At 37.3% G+C, this 23,725-nt stretch overlaps 1 protein-coding gene across 1 annotated transcript in view; it reads right to left on the reverse strand.

The window, feature by feature from the left end:
• LOC126175543 (RAB11-binding protein RELCH homolog) overlaps nt 1–23,725 on the reverse strand; it is a 110,748-nt gene that overhangs the window by 69,203 nt on the left and 17,820 nt on the right. The window contains exons 5-8 of the mRNA XM_049922385.1: nt 21,541–21,959; nt 11,305–11,491; nt 8,472–8,601; nt 1,245–1,390 (exon numbers count right to left, since the gene is read on the reverse strand). Coding sequence (XP_049778342.1) covers nt 1,245–1,390; nt 8,472–8,601; nt 11,305–11,491; nt 21,541–21,959 — 882 coding nt within the window. The remainder of the gene's footprint in view (nt 1–1,244; nt 1,391–8,471; nt 8,602–11,304; nt 11,492–21,540; nt 21,960–23,725) is intronic.

Here is a 23,725-nt window from a genome sequence, read left to right on the forward strand (position 1 = left end):
AACCAAAGCCAGATATTTTGCAGAGTGGAGTCAAATGGGCCCCTGAAAGTATTGCTGGAAACAAGGCTAATGGATATGATGGAATTCCAGCAGAATTGTTCAGAATCTTTGTAAAGAATGCAATAAAAGTGTTGTATTCAATATGTCAGAAAGCATAGAGAATCCAACGGTGGCCAAAAGACTGGAAAATCTCAGTGTTCAGCCTCATTCTGAAGAAGGGAATTTCTAAACGCTGTTCAAATCACTGAATACACACATTTATCACACATGCTAGCAAAGCCATGCTTTAAATCTTACAAAATAGACTTTGCCAGTATACAGACTGAGAATGGTCAGAAGAACAAGCTGGATTACATACAGGAAGAGGGACCAGAGATCAAAGTGCCAACATCTGACAGATTATGGCGAAGGCAAGAGAATTCCTAAAAGATGTGTATATCTGCTTTATTGATTATGCTAAAACCTTTGTCTATGTTGGTCACAAGTAATTAGGGGAACTACTCAAGAACATGCGAGTACCAGATCACCTCATTTACCTCAAACAGAATTTATACTCTGAACAAGAAGTCACTGTGAGAACCATACATGGAACAACTAAATAGGTCAAAGATACAGAAAGGAGCATCGCAATGGTGCTTTATGTCACCTCATTTATTCAACCCGTACACTGAGCACATAATGAGGAACATCAGGTTAGATGATAAAGAAAACAGAATTAAAATATCTGGGGTAAGTACAAATAACCTTCGATATGCAGACGATGCCACACTGATGGTAGAAAGTGGAAAGAGGTAAATATCCTCTAACAGGTGGTGAAAGAAGAAAGTGCACAGACTGGTCTAAGGCTGAATATTGAAAAAATGAAACTTATGGCAACTTGACCTATTACTTCATGGAATATAGGAGGAGAAACAATGGAGGCAGTTTCTAGGTTCAATTATGTCAGCTCCAAGATTTCTGCTGATGGTGACTGCATGCATAAAACCAGGAGACACTTGTTAGTTGATAAGCATGCAGAGTTCCTTTCCCAAGTATTGTTATGGTGTAGAAAGGTATGCGAATATCCATGAAGGAGTTGATAAGATTAAAAATTTCAGCAAAAGGGGCAAGTAGGAAGAAATAAAAGTAGGAGACAAATAGAAGGTGCCAACTATTTGAGCACTGAATAATTGTCCTATCTGAAAACACTGCTTAAAATCAAAGAAAGCTGTTTACTACATCATCATGTAATAATGAAAACTTACAGAAACATACGGTGCCAGTGCACTACAGGATTCTACAACCAAAAGCCGCCTTTCAATGTGTTTGTGGCTCAGCTGCTCCCAACACTGAGGAAGCACTTCTGTCTCCACAAGGGCTGGCCCTGAGCACTGTGCTATTGCCACCATGCCTGGAATAAATCACCACGTATTAACATACACAATGAGTGGTATGTAAGATATTTTTCACATCAGTTTACAGAAATTAATTTTGCAGTCACTGAATGTGGGTACAAAACAATTGCCTTTGTATCATCTAGGCATTGTAGGAGCATATCACATGAGCATTTACATTATTTTATAGAGCATTTATGTTACTTTATACTATTTTATGTTTAACATCCACCACTTAGAGAAAAATTGCCTATCAGAACATGGCTTCATTTTGTGTGTTCATCTTATATACCTTTTCATTTTAGTTATGTTTTCTTGCCTCATGTGAGTTTTTGTCTATCAGTTTGTATAGATGACACACAATGATGTAGCTAAAATGCTGCAAAAACAGTCGTGCCTATAAATAAAGAACGTACAGCTAAAGAGTCAGACGATCTTACCTGCTGAGATGGAGATAGGAGTTCCATGGAGTGGGTGGTATGGAAGAAAGAGCATCATGAAATCTACGAACCCAAAATGCCAAACATAATAAATGTGTTGCAACTGTTAATTATCAAGTTTAATATCAGATCTGTTAAGTGAATTGACTCTCACTTCTTATTTATGTGTGGAGTGAATGAGAATCAGAAGTTAATTTTCAGCAGCTGTATCTGTAGTCTGTAAAGGAGGTAAAGTCTGAGCCAAGTTGGAGGAAGAAGGCACACAGATTCAGGGCACAGACTAACTGGATCCTGATTAATAATACTTAACTGTGATTGAATACTCAATAAGCAACATTTTATATAAAAGGAGTGTTAAGGTGACAATTTATTTAAGTGTTTGGTGCTGACCTGGCAAAGAAGTATACCAGTTTGATTACTTTAAAATGCTGAGATGTATCTGTTCTACCACCCGACAAGGTCATTTGTAGATAAAACTCTCTATTTGTTTATAATCAAAGTCTGAAGGTTAATAAATCTAAGAACAAAAGAAGCAGAAATTACTCAAACAATAATACTGTGTAACAGACAATTATAACCAGCAGATTTACAAGAGTTATAACTGGATTTTATTTGGCAAAAAGCTAAACATTTGCTTGAAACAATATACACTAACACACACAGCACTTATGTTGTCATATTTCCCAAAATAGAAGTTGCTGTGTTGTTGTACATTATTCCCACATCTGTCATCAAAGGGCAAATGTGAAGCTTAAATGAAGGAATTACAACACAGTAGAGTGACACAGTACATCCACTTGACAAAGGCAACTTGTAGACATCTGTATTGTTTTCAGTGTATCTGTACTGTAGCAGACTGACATTAAAGGCCACAGAGATCACACTGTCAACATCTTTGCAATGAACTGTTACACTCCAATACGTTTTAATCACTTCATTATAACACCATATTTGCACTCAATAATGAGTCAGTGAATAACATATGACAACAAGGATACTTCTATTTAAGAAAATATGAATAAGAAATGCTACTTCTGTAGCCTGCAGATTCGTTAACCTCCAAACAATGACTTTACACAAATGCAAAGTTTTACAGATAAATGACCTCCATGGATCCTAGAGCAGACATCTCCGATTTTAAAATAACTTTTATTCTGTTTTAGCCATTCGAGCTGGAGTACTTACTTTGTTATAACTTGCTCATGGAGCCAGTGATGGGTGGCCCTACAATTTAACATGCAATTTGAATCACTGGGTATCTCAGTATTACCCAAATACACAAACATCAAAGCATGCCGAGTGTGAAAGGCACAAACTTTGACAAACGAACACCACACAGTAATCAAATGTTAGGCCATTTCATTTGCACAAGGCACGTTTTATAAGCAAATACAATCCTGAAATAAAAATAAAGCAGATAAATTTGTCTTAGCAAACTTATTTTTACAAGAAGGCCTGTACTTTAACATACTTTTCTGTGTAATTCCCACACATATTGACTCATTTATCATACCATACAACAAAATTTTAAATACCATCATTGTAGAAATCTGCTGCCTGATTAGACACCCATTGTAATATAGTTTCAAATAAAGCTCACTTCTTGAAAATTGAGGAAACTCATCACATGTCTAAATCTCATAAAGCAACTGGTCTCTTTCACAATTTCCAACTTTCTGCACCAAATCATCAGTAATGACTGGAGGTCTCTCACTTTGTTCCTCATTGTGAGTCTCATACAGCGATCTTTGAAAGCTCTCACCCATTGCTGCACCATCTCATCACTCATAATGTTTTCTCCATACACTTCACTGACCTGATGATGAATTTCAACCACACACTTAGCACTAAAAAAACCAACCACAGTGCCTGTTTCAGTCAGCAGGATCCTCAACTGGAGGAGGTATATGAAAGCTAGTTGTGCAATATGTTAGTGCCTTAATATTGGTGGAAATTAAGCAGAAGAGTACATTAAAGTACTGGCTTTCATGTAAAAATAAAATTGCTATGGAAAGACTACTTGTTATATTTTTATTTCAAAATGGTACTTACTAAAAAAAAACATGCCTTGTACTTTTTCACTTACCCACAAAGTGAACATGTTACACTGTATAATACTGAAAAAATGACATGTATGATTGCCTGCTTATTGGGCTAGAATTTAGTCACCACAGTGTGTCAATGCTCACAGAGTGTGGGAATCTGGAATGGTCTACAGCATCTGACAAATATTCATCATTAGTCACTTGACATCCACTGCTGGATAAAGGCATTCTCAATATTTTTCAATGCATTAGGATCTTCAGCAAAACAATTTCATGATGTTGCTGCATTTTTTCTAATTTTGTCTATCCACGTAACACCATATTGTCATGTCTTTTCTTATCTTGGGGAATCCAGCAAAGAACAATACTGGTCCATGTACCATCCATTCTTTCATTTGGCTACATTACCCGCCCATTTCTATTTCATATTCCAATACAGTCTGTTCCCTGATCCAGCAATTTGTTTTCCTGCCACTACTAGTAACCCTAAGGTGCAAAGTTCCAATTCTTGCATAAATAGCCTCACTATCATAACTCAAAACCTGTAAAACAAACTTATTGTAAACTTCAAGCACAAAAATCAGCAATATTATCAAAAGGATAGGTTGCTACTCAACTTAAAGATGACAGATTGAGTTGGAGAACAGCACAATGAAAAGATTGTTACACACTGAGCTTCCTGCCAAAGCCATCTTCAGAAAAGAAAGGAAAACACACACACACACACACACACACACACACACACACACACACACGTTCACACAAGTAGGCTCACCTAATGCAAGCATGACCACAGTCTCAAGGCCCTCCAGCCAGACTGTAACAGTCAAGTTCAATGAAAGTAGCAATACAGAGTGTTGCAGGGAAAGGGAAGCAACAGCAGGGTACAGGTGGTGGGGATGTCTGGTGGAGCACACAGGAACTAGAAGGCACTAGGACAAGGCTGCTGTGTGCAACATTGGGACGCTGTGGTGGAGAGGGGAAGGTGGGAATGGGATATGAAAAATAAATGGAGCAGAGAGGGAGAAAAGGCCGGTGGGTGCATCGGCAGAGAGTGGCGTACATGAGGGTGAGGGGATGTGAATTAGTGGGAGGTGATAAGACAGAGGGGTTGGAAACTGTTGGGTGAAGAGTGTGGGGACAATAGGTTATTGTAAGTTGACATCAGGATAATTTCAGGAGCAGAGAATACGTTGTAAGGATAACTTCCTTCCGTGCAGTTCAGAAATTGGTGACGGATGGGGGGATGCAGATGGCCCAAGTTGTGAAGCAGGCAGTGAAATCAAGCAAGTTATGTTCAACTGAATGTCGTACGACAGGGTGGTCACTTTGCTATAGGCCACAGTTCAGCAGTGGCCATTTATCCTCATGGACAGCTGGTTGGTGGTCACATGAATATGAAAATCATTGCACAACTTTTGATTATTTCACCCTCATTGTGCACTATTCTCTGCCAACACACCCAAAAGTCTTTTCTTGTTCTCTGTTCCTCTCCTTTTCTGACCCCCCTCCCCGCTACTGACCAACACTGTGCCTTGCATCCTTGTCCTGCCACCTTCTAATCCCTGCATGCTCCAGCAGACAGCACTCTTCTTTCCCGACATCCATATCATGCTATCCCTACCCCTGCCCTACCACACTCTGTGGTGCTGTTTTCATTCAATACGATAGTTGAAGTCTAGCCATAGTGGCCAAAGATAGTGATGATGTGTGTGAGAGATATGCTTGCTTGTGTGAATGTGTGTGTCTTTTCCTTTCTTTTCTGATGAAGGCTTTAGCCAAAAGCTCAGCATGTGACAGTCTTTTCATAGTGCCTGTCTGCAACTGAACATGCCATGTTTATGGTGAGTAGCAATCTAGTCTCTTCATAGTATTATTGCTTTATTATTGCTTTACAGATGACTCTGGAGCTAAGTTTTGAAAACAATATTTAGTTTACCAAACTCTTTTCAGAACATTTCCAATCTTCTGTTTATTTTCTTTCCCATCCACCCTGCTGTTGTCTTCAACTGTCCTAAATATGAAAATTTGTCAACTGGTTCTATGACCTCAGTGTTTATTTTTAGTCTTCCCTTCTATGCTTCATTGTAGATTATTTTTGTCTTTTTATAGATGATTTTCAGATCTAATTTCAAACTTCCCCTATAAACTTATTCAAGGTTGAAGTTTAAATATGCATGAACATATGCATGAATGAATCAATTACTCAATAAATCAGTCAATGAAGGTATCAATCACTCTAATCAACTAAATGTCTAGAGAGAGAGAGAGAGAGAGAGAGAGAGAGAGAGAGAGAGAGAGAGAGAGAGGCTGACCATTAAATCAATTAGCAGTGGGAAGTGACTGAACTACAGTAGAAACCTTGCTGGCTTCAGTTCCCATCATAAAAGTTTAATGATGGACACAGACAGTAGGTACTGCACATTTGACACTGTGCTCCACTGCAGACTTAACAAAGGTATGAGCATATGAAATAGGTTGCCTGATATGTGAATGTCTCAAAGATTTCATAAATAATAGAAACCAGTATGGTGTACTCGACAACAAAAGTTCATAAGACACAACAATATCAGCAGGAATGTCCCAGGGAAGTGTGATAGAACACTATTATTTTCTATATAAATAAACAATCTGGTCGACAGGGTGGGCAGCAGTCTGCAGTTGTTTGCTGATGAAGCTGTGGTGAATGGGAAGGTGTGGAAGTTGAGTGACCATATAAGGATACAAGATGACTTAGACAAATTAATAGGTGGCATGATGAATGGCAGCTAGCTCTAAATGTACAAAAATGTAAGTAGGAAAAACATGCCTGTAATGTTTGGAAACAGCATTAGTAGTGTCCTGCTTGAAACAACCATGTCATTTAAATATCTGGGCATAATGTTGCGAAGCAATATGAAATGGAACAAGAACATCAGGATTGCTTTAGGGAAGATGAATAGTTGAGGTGAGGTTACTGGACGAATTTTGGGAAAGTGTGGTTCATCTGTAAAGGAGACCGCATATAGGACACTAGAGTGACCTATTCTTGAGTAGTGCTTGAGTATTTGGTATCCAAAACACGTTGAAATTAACTCTTACCATGCTAACCGCTAGCTGCATGCCACTCCCTGTGCTCTGGCTGATTTCCAATAGTTTCATTAAACTTTCAATCGCTATAGAACGAGCTTAGTATGAAATATAAAAAAAACTACAAGTTCTTTTTGAAATGACATGGTTTCAATTTCATGTGGGGCAACATTCATGTATGTGGAAGATAAATCTTTTTCAGGAAATGATGAAGCTTATAGGATGAATGAATCATTTTTTGAAGTTTTGCATCTTTATCACATGCCACAGCAATTAAAAAGAAGATAAACAAGTTAACATCAATAATACACATGCCAAAAACAAAGGTAAACAAATGAAAGAACACCATAGAAAATGTAACAGACAAACCACAACCAAACCACCTTAGTTCCTGTGGTCTAACACTAAAGTGATTGACTAAAAGCATTAAAGAACCTACAGTTTTTAATAGGCACAGTAAAATTATGTGTGTAATTCAAAATAACACTGAATACTGCACAAACGTTACGGCAGCTGCATTTTCTTCTTTTCTGCACCCAACCTAATATTACAGCAACAGCATGGTAAGTGTTAAAATAAGATATCGAAGCAATTCGGAAGTGGAATGCCAGATTTGTTACCAGTTCGAACAACATGCAAGTGTTGCAGAGACGATTCAAAAACTCAAGTGGGAATCCCTGGAGAGAAGGTGACACTCTCTTCGAGCAACACTATTGAGAACATTTAGAGAACTGGCATTTAAAGCTGACTGCAGAACAATTCTACCTCCACCAACATACATTTCATGTAATGACCAGGGAGATAAGACATCTGTTAGATGGATGCGAAGGCCTGCTGTATATCCACTTTCAGTTGGATAATGTATCATTGATGGTATGGTTATGCATGGTAACTATAAGTGACAACCAGAGGTGCTAGCATTGCAGCATTTCAGGAAAATGTGTACAAAGTTTGGAAGGAGTGGAGAGGATCCAGTGAGAAATGGAAGCTTCAATTACTTTCACAAGGTGTGCTTGAGTAGCTCAGCTGGAAAAGCACTACCCATGACAGACAAATTTCCCAAGCCACTGCACAATTTTAATTTGTCACACACAATCTAAAAAGTGTATACTACGCCAGAAATAAAATAATGCAAATCCATGTCACAAAGTTCTTTATAATATGGAAGCCATCCAAATAACTGCTTGTTATGTGTATCTCCAATAGCCCACAAGAACAATGTTGGAAACAATTAACATTTATTTTCAACAAAGTGCTGATTTTTGTCTCTACAAAAAATATACAAATGATTCAAATGCAATTGATTCCTATAGGAATAATGGAAAATGTTTTCCAGAGTTTATCAGCCTTTAAGGCAAGAAACAGAATGAACTACAAAACTGTGGTGATAGTAATATTCAAGAATACAAACTGAATAGTTGTCTTAAAAGGAAGCAAGTCAGAACATGTAAGAAGAGGTTGAAAAACTAATGAACAAAATCAGGCATGTACTTATCTTTCATTATTTTTGTAGCTGATGTAAGAGTTACTGAAAATTTACTGACCTGCAATAATTGTTAACCTCTCTTCTTCATTAGGTTTCTTCTTCAGGTTGAACAACAGATTTAACAACTTGTCTCTACTGTCTGCCTCTGGATGAAGCTGAATTGTCATGACTATAAGAGGTATTATTTCCTGTAAGTAAATGAGAAAAATATTTTTATTCAGTTCCACACTAACACATTATGGGCTAAAATTTCTATCATCATATGTAATAAGCATAACCGTTTACAAATAAATGTTTCTAGTACATCATGTCTTGCAGTGTGCACATTTGTGAGTCTATTGTTGATGAAGGCCTTGGCCGAAAGCTTTAATTGTGAGTATTTTTGTTGTGCCTATCTGCGACTCAGCATCTCTGCTTTAGGGTGGGTAACAACTTTCCTTCTCATAATATTGTTACTTTCCATCCTGGGTTTTCCACTGTTTGACTAAAATCAAATTGGTTACTTTGGAATCTTCCAAACTTCTGAATTAACTTTTAACAACAATGAAAATTTCTGGATGGAATAACACATAAAATAAATGAAAGGCAACCTCTCATCTGAAGCTACATGATATGTGGTGCAGAGATACCTGCATTAGAAAACAGTATTTACATAAGCTTTCGAGCTCTTGCTCAATTATTGATAGTTGTTGCCTGTCAGGTGGAGGTGGGGAAGGGGTACAGAAGGACACAAGAGTGAAGGAGTGGGACACAGGGCAGTATGCGGCAGAGCTTTCAACAGATGAATTAGTGGTTGCACGACAAGACAAAAGGTGTTCAGAGGGTAGAGCATTATCAGAGATAGAAAGGGGAAGAGGTGGAGGAGAGGAAAGTGGAGATGAAGAAGAAGGGAAAGGTTGGGGGGGGGGGGAGGTAGGAGGAGAGAGGGAGAGGGAGAGAGAGAGAGAGAGAGAGAGAGAGAGAGAGAGAGAGAGAAGATAAGGTGAGGCAGTGAGGAACATGTTAGCAGAGGTTTATGCCAGGGGTAATGTGAGAGCACAGGAAATGCTGGAGAGAGAATTCCCACCTGCATGGTTCAGAGAAATTAGTGCTGGAAGGGAGTATCCAAATGGCCCTTGCAGTGAAGCAGTGACTGTGTGTGAAAACAATGTATCAAATGTATTGTACCGCATATCCAGGTGCAGCTGTGAAATATGACTTCTACAGGCAGTATTTTCACAAAAAGTATAATTATAAGTTCTGCAGACCACAGATGGATGTTTGTTCTATTTGTGAGGAGCTTAAAGTGAAATTAAAAAGTCCCCATCTCTGTGAAGCTTCAAAACTTGCAGCCAAGGGAGATTTGCAGAATCATCTTCGAAGGAATTGAAAGTTTTACACATCCATGAAAGAAGCCAAGTCTCAGTGTCTTCAAAATGAAGAAATAGGTGCCATTGCTGCCTTTGACTATATGCAGAATTTGCCATTACCAGAAATTCCTGTGCAAGAAGTATTTTATATGCAGCAACTATGGGTAAATGTGTAAAATATCCACAATTTAAAAGATGACAGCAACGTGGTCTATCTTTATCATGAGGGTGATAGAAGAAAAGGTGCGAATGAGGGGTGCACTTTTCTATACCACTACATTAAAAACTACGTTCCAGACACAATCAAGCATCTCAACCTGTTCTCAGATGGATGTACTGGACAAAACCAAAATCACACAATGGTGAGAATGTATAGGACTGACTACAGTTGGTAGATTTGAGTCAATCACCCATATGTTTCCTGAACATGGTCATTCATACCTACCATGTGATAGAAATTTTGGGGTATTCAAGAATAGAATAAAAAATTGGGAAAGAGTTTATATTGCAAAAGAATATGTTGAATTAATATCAAACAGCAGAAAAAATGTGGAAGTTCATGTTGCAGAGTGCACTGAAATCACTGATTTTGATAAATGGTGGCCTTCCTGTTTTAATAGGACTGTTATATCAAAGGAAATTGAAGATTTCCAAGACATAACAGGCAGGCATTTTCTCTCTTAAAATTCAAGCAATTCAAGTACTGCAACAACAAGATTGGAGAGGTTGAAGCGTCTGTTTACATCAGCTCTCCTGTTATATACAGACTCTTTCTGGGAAAGTCATGGTTGCTGCCTTATCTTACCATGCCATCTGAAAAGGTATACAAGAACAAAAGTTCCCATAAACTTCAAAAAGATACAGGACATTGGAAAGTTAGTGAAATATGTCCCTCACGATGCAATGGAATTTTATGAGAACATTCTAAATTGGACAATTATCGGAACTCTGAGTGAATCTTTCTGTCCCTAATAGTTATATGTGTGTGTTTCTTCATGAATTTAAATTATATTCAGTCATAGTAATAATACATTTTGTAATTAATATTACTGTTGTCCATCAATATGTATTCAATAAACACATGATTAATATACCATATTAAATTTATTAATCAATACAGGTTGTGAATTTACTAGTAACTGCAGGGTGAAAAGCATTAAGTCCATTTTTTAAAAACAAAAATAAATGTGGATGAAACATTCAAATTGTATTTTCACTAACAAAAATTACATTATAATAAATTATTTTATAGATAATAGAAGTTAAATCAATATTTATTTGGCTTAGATACATCTATACAGTCTTTTCCTTCTCATGAAAAATTGTGAAAATTGACTTAAGGCCTTTCAGCTCTGACCGATTCAATTGTCAAACTGACTCATTCCACACCTTAGCAAAAAGTCACCAAACAAGTAAATAGCTAACTATTTTTGTTTAAAAAAAAATCAACTGAATATTACAAATATTATAAAAACTGAAAAAGATATTCTCTATGATATTATACCCTGAGGAAACACAAAATAGATGTTCTTATTTACATACCTCACGTTTGTTAAGAATAATGTTTGGTATGACACGTGGCAATGTCTGCCCTAACACAGGAAGTAAATAATCACTTAAATTGTCTTTCTCTGGTATCTCTGCCAGTAACGGCTGGCTCTCATGCTGTTTTGATGTATCCACAAAACAGCGCACTAACACTTCCTTTCGAAATGCAGGTGGTAATGACCTAGAATGAGAAATACATATTATTAAATAGGTGGCTTATCCTTGTACAAGTTGCTTACAGCCACAAAAGAGGGCAAATTTAAAATTCACAGGAAAAAAGAGAGAGAGAGAGAGAGAGAGAGAGAGAGAGAGAGAGAGAAGGTAGCTTAATACCTGTATTCTGGACCTACAAGTCAGGGGTAAGTGATGTTGAAAGCCCATGATGATGACAATGAGACACAAATACAAGATTACAGAAGAGAATGAACTGTTCAACCTTAAGCCACAACTAATAGATACAATTCCAAGAAATGCATGACAACTTGATTGTACTGAAGTTCATAAATTGATTCCTACTGGATATGGTCCTAAACCATCATCCAGGGAAATGGAAGAAACAACATGACTTATACGTGCCACAGTTGAATGCCATATTACAGTATAAATTACAACAATTACCAAATGCTCACTGGGGGTCAATGTGACTCACTCAACTAGGTCAGAAAGACTGAATCATTGAGTGAAGAGATGACCGTCAAAATTAAAAAAACAAAGAAACAAACAATTGGGATCATATAAATACAACATGACAAAGCTCAGGAATACAGAAACAGCAAAGGAATAACTTAACTGCATCTCTGAATCACCTCTCAGTTCAGAACTCATTTCCATAGGCATTCATTCACAAAATACCAATGTAGGTTCCTAGCACAGTGTACTACTTAAGTGTGATTGTCCAACATAATCCTTTTCATGTACAGTGCATGGTTCTAGTGTGTGTGAACTATTATGAATGACTATGGAAATTATAGAACAATCTGGTGCCAGCACATGTGTTACTCCTCACAGAAAACTCCAATGATACTCGATTATTGCCAAGGCCATGAATCAGCTGGTTCTAAACAGCAAACAAAAACAAATCTGAAATATTAAACTGCATTTAAAAATACTTTACTACCACCTGACCACTGTAAAAACACAAAAATGAGTCCATTTAAATAAGCTTTCCTAGTATTTAAACCATTCTAAGTAAACCAAGCATCATGCCCAGAGTAAAATTTATAGGGTGACAATTATTGAACTATATGAAATAAAATCGTCATAACTTCTGAACGATTCATGTTAAGACATTCAAACTGCACAGTTGGCCATGGAGCATGATGGGAATTAGTATGCGCATTATGGTTTGGTCTAGCAACAAAGTCCACTTCCATTTGGATGCATTTGTCAATAAGCAAAATCGGTGCATTTGGGGGACTGATAATCCGCATTCCGTGATTGAGAAGTCTCTTCACCCTCAACGGGCGACTGTATGATGTGCAGTGTCCAGTCACGGAATAATCAGTGTGATATTTCTTGATGGCACGGTGACTACTGATGGTACATGAAGGTTTTGGAAGATGATTTCATCCCCATTACCCAAATGATTTCAACAACATGTTGTTCATGCAAGACAGAGTTTGACCCTATCAAAGCAGGAGAATGTTTGATATACTGGAGGAGCACTATGGGGAGTGCATTCTGGCTCTGGCTTGGGCCTCAACTGGCCGCTATATTCTTCGGAGCTGAAGGTGTGTGACTCATTTTTGTGGGGTTGAGCTGAAAACAGCCATTCAGGTGTACATCGATAGCATTGACGTTTCGACACTTCAGTGGGTCATGCAAAATTTCACTATTGGTCTGCACTCTGTGCCACATCATTGGCAATGATAGCAGCCATATCGAACATGTCATAACCTAAATCCGAACATCTGTAGCAAAGTTTACATGTTGAATAAAGTGTGCACAGTGTAGTTTGCAACTAATTTACGTATTTTTTCATGTAATTCAATAATTGTCAATCTGTATATTATGTCTTACACTAATACACTATAGAATACGCATCTTTGTTTGAGCGTTTGTATGGAGACACACTTATGGAACAAATTCCCATATGTTTGGAAAAGAGAATATATCACTCTAGTTTCTACGAAAATTAAGTCAAGCGATTCATGAGACTGAAACACCAGTGTCTATAATATCTTTTACTGCTCGACCCCAGAGGATGTTTTAATCTCAAACATGATGCGTTTCTGCAAGGAAATGGACTTCCTCTCAAAGAATCAACAGATATTCTGAAAACACCATTCATATGAAGCAGAATTCCCTTTTCCTATATACCATACACAGGTAAACAGGTAGATTCTGTCTTCCTAAATTATCAATCTGTCAACTGAGATATGATCATTTGATGCAGCTCCTCATATTTAAGATTGCCTCAAAGAATTTTTTGACTCACAGAGACCAGTTCCTTATGCTACATAGCAAATGGTTAACAAAAATGGAAATAACATCAGATTAACCACAAAAGAAGCATAGTAAGATACCTAATGGTCTCAATATCCACGAATGGCTTATCAGATAAAGTCTGCAGGATTCTCAGATTTTTCTGTGAAGATACTATTATCTGTTGGAAAGTGTCACCACTTGGGCGATTGTCTAGAAACACAGAGTGATTTTGTCACTATTTACATTTGGCGAACTGATAAAGCAGCTTTGCATAAATGTGAATACTGATCAGCAGCTTTCCTTACATAGCAGCAGCAGCAGCAGCAGCATATGATGAATGTCATATTGTTTGCACAAGTATTATGACAAAATAAATTAGCACAATGAACATGTGGAATAAGTGCTAGGGAAGGATACTGGGTGACAATCTGTTGGGAGAATCCTTTAAAAAAATGTTAAGTAAACTATAAGCAGAATTACTGAACTAAATTCCAAACCAGTCCTGTTCAGGAGGCGGCTAGGAGAGCATGGCACTCATGCTCACTCGCTATTGGGAAATGAGATTTCATAATAAAATGAGGCAGTTAGATGTCATTGCATAGGGCAGTGAAAGTGCTATTTTCAGAGGAATGCTGACATGTTGGGTTTGCCATAGCCTTAGATGCAAGGGCATATGCTTACAGTGTCATGCTTAAAGTGGAAAGCAGCTCATATTAAATCAATGAAAAGTAGCACAATGGCCAGGTTAGGAACTTCAAAGCTATGGTCAGACACATCAACAACAGTTTATAACATGACAGTGCACAGTGCACAGCTACAGCTACAGCCCTGATGTTTAGCATGACAGGCAGTTACATGGGAAGTTTCAAACAAAATAAGTCTCATACACTTGCACAAAAATTTTCCTCAACATTGATTTCCACAACTTTACAAGTTTGTAGCTACAATTATGTCAATTTTTGAATCTACATTGAGCAGCGCTTGTAAAATGGCCCAAAAAATAAGTAGTGTTCATTGACATCCAGTGTTTTCAAGGTTGAAGTGTGAATAAAATAGTTACAAAATACAAATTTATATCAATTTCAACTTCATTCAGAAACTACATTCATCATAAAGTTGCAACAGTCATAAAAAAAGAGCAAGTTTCATAATTAGTGGCCCCATTTTCTTTGTTTCATCAATTAAAAGAAATGTAACTATCATTTCATTGTCATTTCTCATCAATGCAACAGTCTGAGAAAATAAATCTGCTGTGAAAGGTATTAATTAGCCACCACAGAGTGTACAGGTACATGGAACTAACATTAGCAGCTGTAGAACAGACGTTGACAAGTTTCTCATGTGGAACTACCTTGTTGAGATCCCCCCCTCACCATCACATGCTGTGAGCTGGTCAATGGCTCACTTCTGTGATGTGAGCATAAGCTAGCTAGCACAAGCAGATTGATGAACAGGGTTGTTCTAAACTACTGCTCCACTGTTAGAATTCTTTCAGTGTTCTACATCAGGACTCCACAGCCTTGCTGCTTGGATCTCAACAAATCAATATAGTCTACAGAAAAGTGTAACAGAGGCATTTAGGTGATAAATGGTAACTAAGGGAAGAAAGGGGATATTTTCATGAAATACTGTTACATAAAGAGAACCAGTACTTGAGGGATACTGGGCCACAGTTTTGTTGCATCTATTGTATGTATAATGCAAGAACCAAAAGAATAAGATAAGAAAAACTATAGCACATATGGTGGCATACAGACATTTACTCCTCACTGTTGAGAGAATTGAATGGAGCAGGGAGTGGTTAATATTGGAACAAAATACCCACTGCCTTACACTGTACATAATTAAAAACAGGGACCACTGATGGATAACTTTTAGGACTGAATTATCTTGTGCTATGAAAAGAGAACCCTACTTAATTCAAAGAACAAACTGTGGTCATCAAGAGTTGGAACTCAATTATCACTTTACATTTTTAAAAACCTGTAGTGTGTTACTGTAAAGTGGCACACTAGACCAAACTTTTCAGATATGCTTAACTTGCAAAGTAATGAATACATAGCAACAACTGAAAATTTGTGACTGACTGGGATTCACACTAATTTTTTCAGTTAATATATATCCTTTGCAGCAGCTTAAGCCATGGTCCTCCACTGTTCCCATTCTCTCAGAGGTGCTATTCCCACATAACCTATGGGACATCTGTTACTAGTGTTCAGGAATTATAAATACAAACACTAGTGACAATGGAAGTTTGAGTCAGGTCTGCAGGGATACTCAGATAGCCTAAAAGTTACTGTGATTTCTTGTGATAAAGAGGAAATCTGTATTCAGGTCCAACAAAAATTTTCAACTGTCACTACATATCCATCATTTTACATTTCCTTCAGCAGGCACTGTAAGTACCATCAAAAGACATTTGTTTTTGTTTCAGAAACAGGTTACTAGAGAGTAATGGTTATGATAGCTATGATTGTGTTTCTATCAAACTATTAAATTTTGTCCTGACTTAATAGAGCTAACCTTAAGTTATGTTTGAAATTCACCATCATCTTAGGGAACACTTTTGGACAGATTTCAATCTGCTGCAGAAAATCCCACTGACAAAACTAGAGATAAGCAAACTATCTTCCTTTACAGACCTATTTCATTCATTCTGATTTTTGAAAATCTTCTGAGAAAATGATCCACAATAAAATAAGACTCACATTTCTGAGCACAAAAGATTGTCCACAGAGAGAGACATACAACATTCAGAGAGAATTCCTGGCAGAAAAACAAGAAAAAATATCCTGTTGGTATGTTCTGTGATCCTTTGGTTGTGTGGGCTACAAAATTCTACTTGCCAAACTAAAAAATTATACTAGAGGTTGAAAATACGACTTCAGTAGTAAATTTCTTTTATTATCATGACCAGTTTTGGGCTCTCATAAGCCCATCCTCAGGTGTCGCACTGGAAATAAGAGGCGGGAGATAATTTTCACATTACATATATAAGAACAAAAAAATTTCATAAAGTTTTAAAAAGCTTTTAAAAAACATTTAAAAAATATTTTGAAACCGCCGGTCAGGCTAGGTGCTGAGAAACCTATAGCAATGCGAAAATGACACCACACAGTCCTATGGACAACTGAATGGGTAGGGAAAAATACAAATAATAGCAGGACACTTACACTGTGCTGTGGCCCCCAAGCGCCGTGGTGGATTTGTACTAGATGCGGTGTGCTACTTATGAGCACAGAACAGGGAGTAGCGGATACAAACAAGGTAGCAAATTGGTAAACCAGAGTGACTAGAGTGCTGCCATCTATTGATGGAGAGAAGAATGCGGGGCCACTAGCCCGGCCGTTCACAATTTGAATTAGTGGTTTACATTTAAAATGAATAAAAAAAAAATTACATAATAAATACATGAAATAAGTTAAAGAAGTTACAGAACTGTGGTAAAACTGAATGGAAGCTGCGATATAAGATTATTATATAAACCGTAAAGTGCAGTGAAACTTTTCTTTTACATGAGTGACAAGCAAGTTTTCAATTTAGTGAGGATATATAAGTGGCAACACGGAACAACATGCCACAGCCATCAGTTAAAAAAACATACACATGTGCCACTTCTATTTACAAGCTCTCATTATTGATCAACGGGAAAAGTAACGAAAACTTACAGTCTATGCTGTCTGAAAGTAATATGCCAATTAATATCTAGCAGCAATTGCATAAAAGGACACATTAAAAGTGGGGTCAATTTAAAACCTGCTAATCAACAGTCGACAACTAATCGAGAATTACACGAGACCCGAGACCCATTTTACATCATGAAAGACAGGTAATTTTTTAATTAGTGAGGGCACAGATAATGCCACAGTACTATAATGCGCCATAGTCATAGGATAAAATGAAAAACATGCGAAGTATATTATTAAGAGGGGTCAATTTTACAGCTATGTAAAATGAACTAAATGGACCTTGCAGACCTCACTATAGGAAACATGCATATGCCGTACATTCGTTAAGCCTATTGAAGGCTGCAAAAATTATGGCAGAAAAACACTGACCCAATTAAGAACTAAACATGTATGGTGTACAGTAATCAGGGACCAGAAAGAGAAGGAAATGAGGCTGGGCGCTGCTCCAAAAAAAAAGTTATTCGGCAAGACTGCGTGCTTAAGCGCAGTTTGCTTGTTCAAAGTGCCAGACAGATCATGGCAAATGCTGCGGATGATTTCTATTTCTTCTAAAATGTTTAAAACTGGGGCCTTGCGTTGAATATGTAGTATGCTGCAATTTGTGTTTATACTTGAAATGGAATGGTTATGATCCTTCAGGTGGTTAGTGAGAGCGGATTTGGAATTGCTAAGATCCTCATGCTCTCTGAACCGTATGTTAAATGAGCGGCCAGTTTGGCCTATGTATGTGGAAGAGCCCTCACTACACTGTATGTGATAGACGCCCGATTGTGCGTAGCGATTGTCTTCTCTGGTTTCGTGGTGCTTCAATAGGTGCCCGACCTTATGCAGGGTGTAGAAGGCAGGTAAATCCTCTCTTTTCTAAGCAATTTGTCAATCCTGTCAGATACAACATCTACATATGGGATCCTGCAAGAAATTTGTTTAGAGTTATCAATATTAGTAGATGACAGGGTAGTCCCATACAGATCGTTGGAAGCGCCTTTTGATTGCATTGGCTGATGAAGAATATAAACAACAATTGGCTGGTAGCCATTAGCATGTGCTACGACTTTAATGGTATCCAAATCACACTGGTAATTCTCTTTTGAGAGAGGGACTCTGGCCACACGGTAAAGCATAGCATGAAGAGCTGCCAGTTTTTGCTGCTTTGGGTGGACTGAAGAGCAACAAATAATAGAACTAGTCATACTTGGTTTTCTAAATATGTTAAAGTGAACATTACTGTCCTGTAACGAAATTTCCGGGTCTAAAAATGGGAGTGTAAAGCCAGAGTGGTATTCTATCGTACACTGAATCTTGGGGTGCATTTTGTTAAAGTCATGTTGAAATAGTTGCAGCTGGGCGTCGGTTCCGTTATATAAAAGTATGATGTCATTGATGTATCTTTTGTAGCACACTACTCTTTGAAGGTGTTGTGGGTGGGTTGAAAAAAAACTGATGTTCAATGTGATTGATGTAAATATTAGCTATTACACTAACAATGGGGGATCCCATGACTAACCCGTCAGTTTACCCATATACGGTGTCTTTGAAGACAAACTAATTACAGTCCAGGACAATTCTGAGCAGATGAAGGAATTCATTAATTTTTTGTGACTCTAGATGATGGAGCATCTGTAAGTTGTACTCAATAATAGGAATCACCTCTTTAATGGGGATATTTGTATCACTGGTTGCAGTTACATGTTTGAGGTGTGTAATTAACTCCTCTCTGTTCTTGATGGCATAATCATCATGGAAAAAATAACGCTTACTAAGGAAACTTTGCAATTCCTTAGTCAATAAGTAATCTGGGGCATTAATAGTGTTGATAATTGGCTTTAAAGAAGCCTATGGCTTATGAAATTTCACAACACCCCTGAAAGTGGGCGCTCTCGGATTCATCGGTATTAAAGTTTTTTTTTTTTTTTTTAAGGAAATGGGGTGAATAACGCATCTGTTTCTCTAAGGGCCTTCTTAATTTCCACGGCAAACTTAGCTGTGGGGTTAAATGAGTATGTTTTGAACATAAGGCTGGAGAGGAATTCCTGTGCTTTTCATATGCAATCGGCCTTGTATAAAACTACTGATGTGTGGCCTCTTGCCACTCTGGTTTGCCAATCTGCTATCTCGTTCGCATCCGCTACTCCCTGTTCTGTGCTCATAGGTAACACACTGTGCCTAGTACATGTCCACCGCAGCACTTGGGAGACACAGCACAGTGTAAGTGTCCTGCTATTATTTGTGTATTTCCTACCCCAGGCTGTCGTCCGTAGTACTGTCTGGTGTCATTGTCGCATTGACATAGATTTCACAGCACCTAGCAAGCCCGGCGGTTTCAAAATGTTTTTTAAAAATTTTTGTTTTTTATACGTGTTGTGGCATGTGAAAATTATCTCCCACCTCGTGTTATTTCCAGTGTGACACCTGAGGATGGGCTTATGAGAGCCCAAAACTGGTCACAATATTTTCAACCTCTGGTATAATGCTCAGTTGTGGATGTTCTTCCAACAGGATTGTTTGTAATAAAATATTATAACATTACTGACACCCTTCTTGCATGAATCTATTTTTACTTCATAACAGAAGGCAGAGCATGCATGTCATCAAATTGTCTCATAGCAATGAAACTGGTCTCAGAAAGAGAGACCATAACATGTAGTGCCCCATGGAGTGATACTGGATCTGATCTTGTTCTTAACTGACTTAAATTATCTTTCAATGACTTTAAGGGGTGACTCAAAGCTTATAATATTTACTGACCACATAAGCATCCTAATCAGTAGATCAACCTTTTCATACATCACCCAAATGATAAACAAACAGGCCTACAATTGTTTCACAACAAACATTCTAAATCTTCGTATCAAAAATTCATAACATGCCATTTCTAACAAGCAAAATGTCTAATCCAGAACCAAATGTTCACACGAATGGTCATACACTAAATGAAAAACTGTGTGCAAAATTCTTTGGAGTTCATTTGGATACCCTCCCACCCACCTGTCTACTACAGCTAGCAGAAGGTGATCAGTACGAATATTGCATTAAGTAGATAATTCAGAAGACTGTACATCTTTCAGAAGCCTTTTTAAGGATCCACATTTACTCCTTAATGGCTTTTGTTGCTGATAATAAAAATCAGTTTCAGCTGAATTGGATTTATGCAGTCATAACCCACGACACAAAAATAATTTTCATGTAGATTTTGCCTCCATGCCTAGGATCCAGAATGGACCAAAGGTATTAAACAAACTCCTGTCTAATAAAACAAGAAATTTGGAATCCTACTATATCAAACAAAAGTTCAAAAAAATGCCTTACTAGCAACTTCTTCACCAAATTATCTTATTACCTCGATTCAAGGATTGAGAATTGTCCGTAGTAAATAGTAGTGTGTTTTGTAAACCTGCATGACAAGTAATAGTGTACTGTAAACATATCTCTTTTGTTAAGGATGAAGCCAACTACTTTCTTTGAAAATACTAGTGTATTCACGTAAATATTATGCTACCAATTACAGATAAGAAGTCTCTGTTTGATGTCATCGAGGAAGCAGTAGCTTTCCCTATAATTTACAAGTTTTGACAATGTGGTGTAAATGTTCAATTTCACACAATGATTGGCTTTGTTAAGGTTTACCTTGACTTGTCCCACATTCCTGATGGTTCTCCTCTTTAATAAGCTCTGTGTAACAAAATTAATTAATTAATTAATTTGCTGATCACAGTTGAAGAAGATTTTTTACATCGGATCTGTGTACATTTGTGTTCTTTTTTTTGCATAGTACTGCATACAAAAATGCAGCTGAAATTAGATATAAATTGTACAGTCCACCTAGACACTCACTACAGAATTTGCAATTTTACATGGAATCTGAACCAAAGTCCAACTCTTCAGTTGGCCCTAACAAAGTTTTGATGTGGAAGACAAATTTTGGATCAGACAACTTTCTTTTTGATAACAACAAACCAAATCCCTGACATTTAGGCAATAAAACTGTTTCTCTTGGAGTCATCAAAATGACACATTAATGTATGCAAAAGTGAAATGAAAATTTAAAACAATAACCGAGTCAATGTCATAGAAGTACTTGTATACATCAGCAATGAAACACAATCTAATAAACTACCTTGAAGTACTGGTGTCTAAAAGGACTTTAGTTTCTGATTCAGCTTCAGCACTGGAAGAAGTCATCTCATTTTGCAGTCTGCTTGAGGTTTCTGCAGGTTCCGCACCACAAGTGCTTCCAACTCGAGTCCATTCAGCATCAGTGTCGGTAAGGCTGATAGGTAACTCATCATCTTCATCTTGCAATGCACTACAGTCATCTTTAGTTTCTACATCCAAGATCTCAAAACACTCTGGTGTCCCACTATGGGATGTTGAGGTAGTTAGAATTCCAGCCAGATCAGATCCAGGTGTAGTAACATTAGAAACATCTACATTTGCAGCTGCAAATTTGGAGTCCATTGTCCACAGCCTTTGGAGCTCTTGTTTTTCTTGGTCCATAAGTGATAACTGCTCCTTAAGTTGTTCAACTTCCATTGCCTGTGCATAATGAAAGTAGAGACTTAAGAGTACTCTGAAACCAAGTTCATAAGACATTTGGAAAGTAAGGTTACAACATGCCTGTAGCTCGGAGCATATTTGTTGGAGCAATATTAGTACTCCTAAGTAAAGAGCAGTACTTAGCACACAAAACAAGTAGTGTTGGGGCCAACAGATTCAGCATTTGTGTGAATGTTGTGCATAAACATTAACACAGCAATTCTCGATTCCACCTAGCATGGAGTTTACTCCCTCATCAGCAATCTTGCTAACACACAACATAAGAAGCACCTTTACATTTAGCACAAAATTGAGACTATTTACAATAAATTAATGTCACATAGCAAATTGCAAAGTAGGTAGATAATCAAAAAATGGTTGAATAAATGCAATTGTCTTGACGGGATATTTAGGAAGATCAAGTCCTTAGTACTAATGTAGCACCAAGCTGTCCATTTTCTTTTTCTTTCTTTTTTCTCCCTTTAAGGTAACATTTTTCAACAGAGAAGGAAGACAGTTGAGGGAGTGGCAGTGCCACAGATATACAGAACTTGATACCAAATTCTTGGAACATAATGACAATCTCTTGACAGAGGGGAGAAGAAACAAAACTTTATACCAAACGCTTGGAGCATAATGACAATCTTTTGAGAGGGGGGAAAAGGTTCTATTCCTGCCCAGCTGACAAGTTTTGGAAATAAATATGCAATTTTCTGTGTAAAAAATATGTTGTAACCTCACTTTACAAACATGGCTCTTAGATACACAGCTGATACATAACACACAAAATAAACATTTTCCATCACACAATAACACACATTTCAACATCTATATGACTGCTTTCAGATAACAGTATTTGAATCATACAGCTTACATTAAAAGTTTACATTCTTCAAATGTAAAATAATTGTACCTCGTGATCCCTAAAACTGTATGCAGTTGATGACATTTCAAAGTTTTTGAAGTGAGGAGCAAACTTGTAAGTTAGATGTGTATGCACAAAAATCTATCCCAAAACAGAAAACACATTTTATGGGACATTGAAGTACAAAGGAGTTCAAAGACAAAAGAACAAGGCTGGGTGGTTAGCTGACTGTAATTCACATCTAATAATCTCTTAATAAAAGATCATTCAGGAAACTAAATGGCTTAATATCATGCCCAATCATAATAGGAGTTCTATACATAATCATGGTATATTACTTTGCTCTTTTGTCACCATATACAATGGGCACTACACGTTAAACATCACATTAACAAGCTTAATTTGGAAATGAAAGATGAAAAGAAATCACTAGGTGAATTGGAAATTTTATTTGTCTTATGTTCAAAAGTAGAAGATGCAATGTCACACTCAGGTTTTCGAGTTTGCAGCTAAGTCTGTGTCATAATTTATGATATTCCCATCCTCTTCAGGTAAAGAAGCTGACAAAATACTGTGAAAAATTAAAACTTGGCTGCAAATTTAAAAATTTCATAGTTATAATTTTGACCAAATAAGCCTGAGGCATCAAGAAACAGGAGGAACTTAATTTGATCCAGATTCTAAGTTAAGATCACTGGGAGAAAATGTTATTTTCAAGAGTGAACATCCAAAAAATAATTTAACATTTATAACAATAGCTCATACAAATACAAACACCACCACAAACTGTAACTCACCCAAACATCTATCAGTCCTGTTGTGAGTGAGTGAGTGAGGGAGGGGTTGGGACTGTGTGTGCAATTTTCATGCAAGACAAATTTAAATATATCTCAAAAGATAC

Source organism: Schistocerca cancellata, chromosome 3 (assembly GCF_023864275.1).
Source record: "Schistocerca cancellata isolate TAMUIC-IGC-003103 chromosome 3, iqSchCanc2.1, whole genome shotgun sequence".
NCBI lineage: Eukaryota > Metazoa > Arthropoda > Insecta > Orthoptera > Acrididae > Schistocerca > Schistocerca cancellata.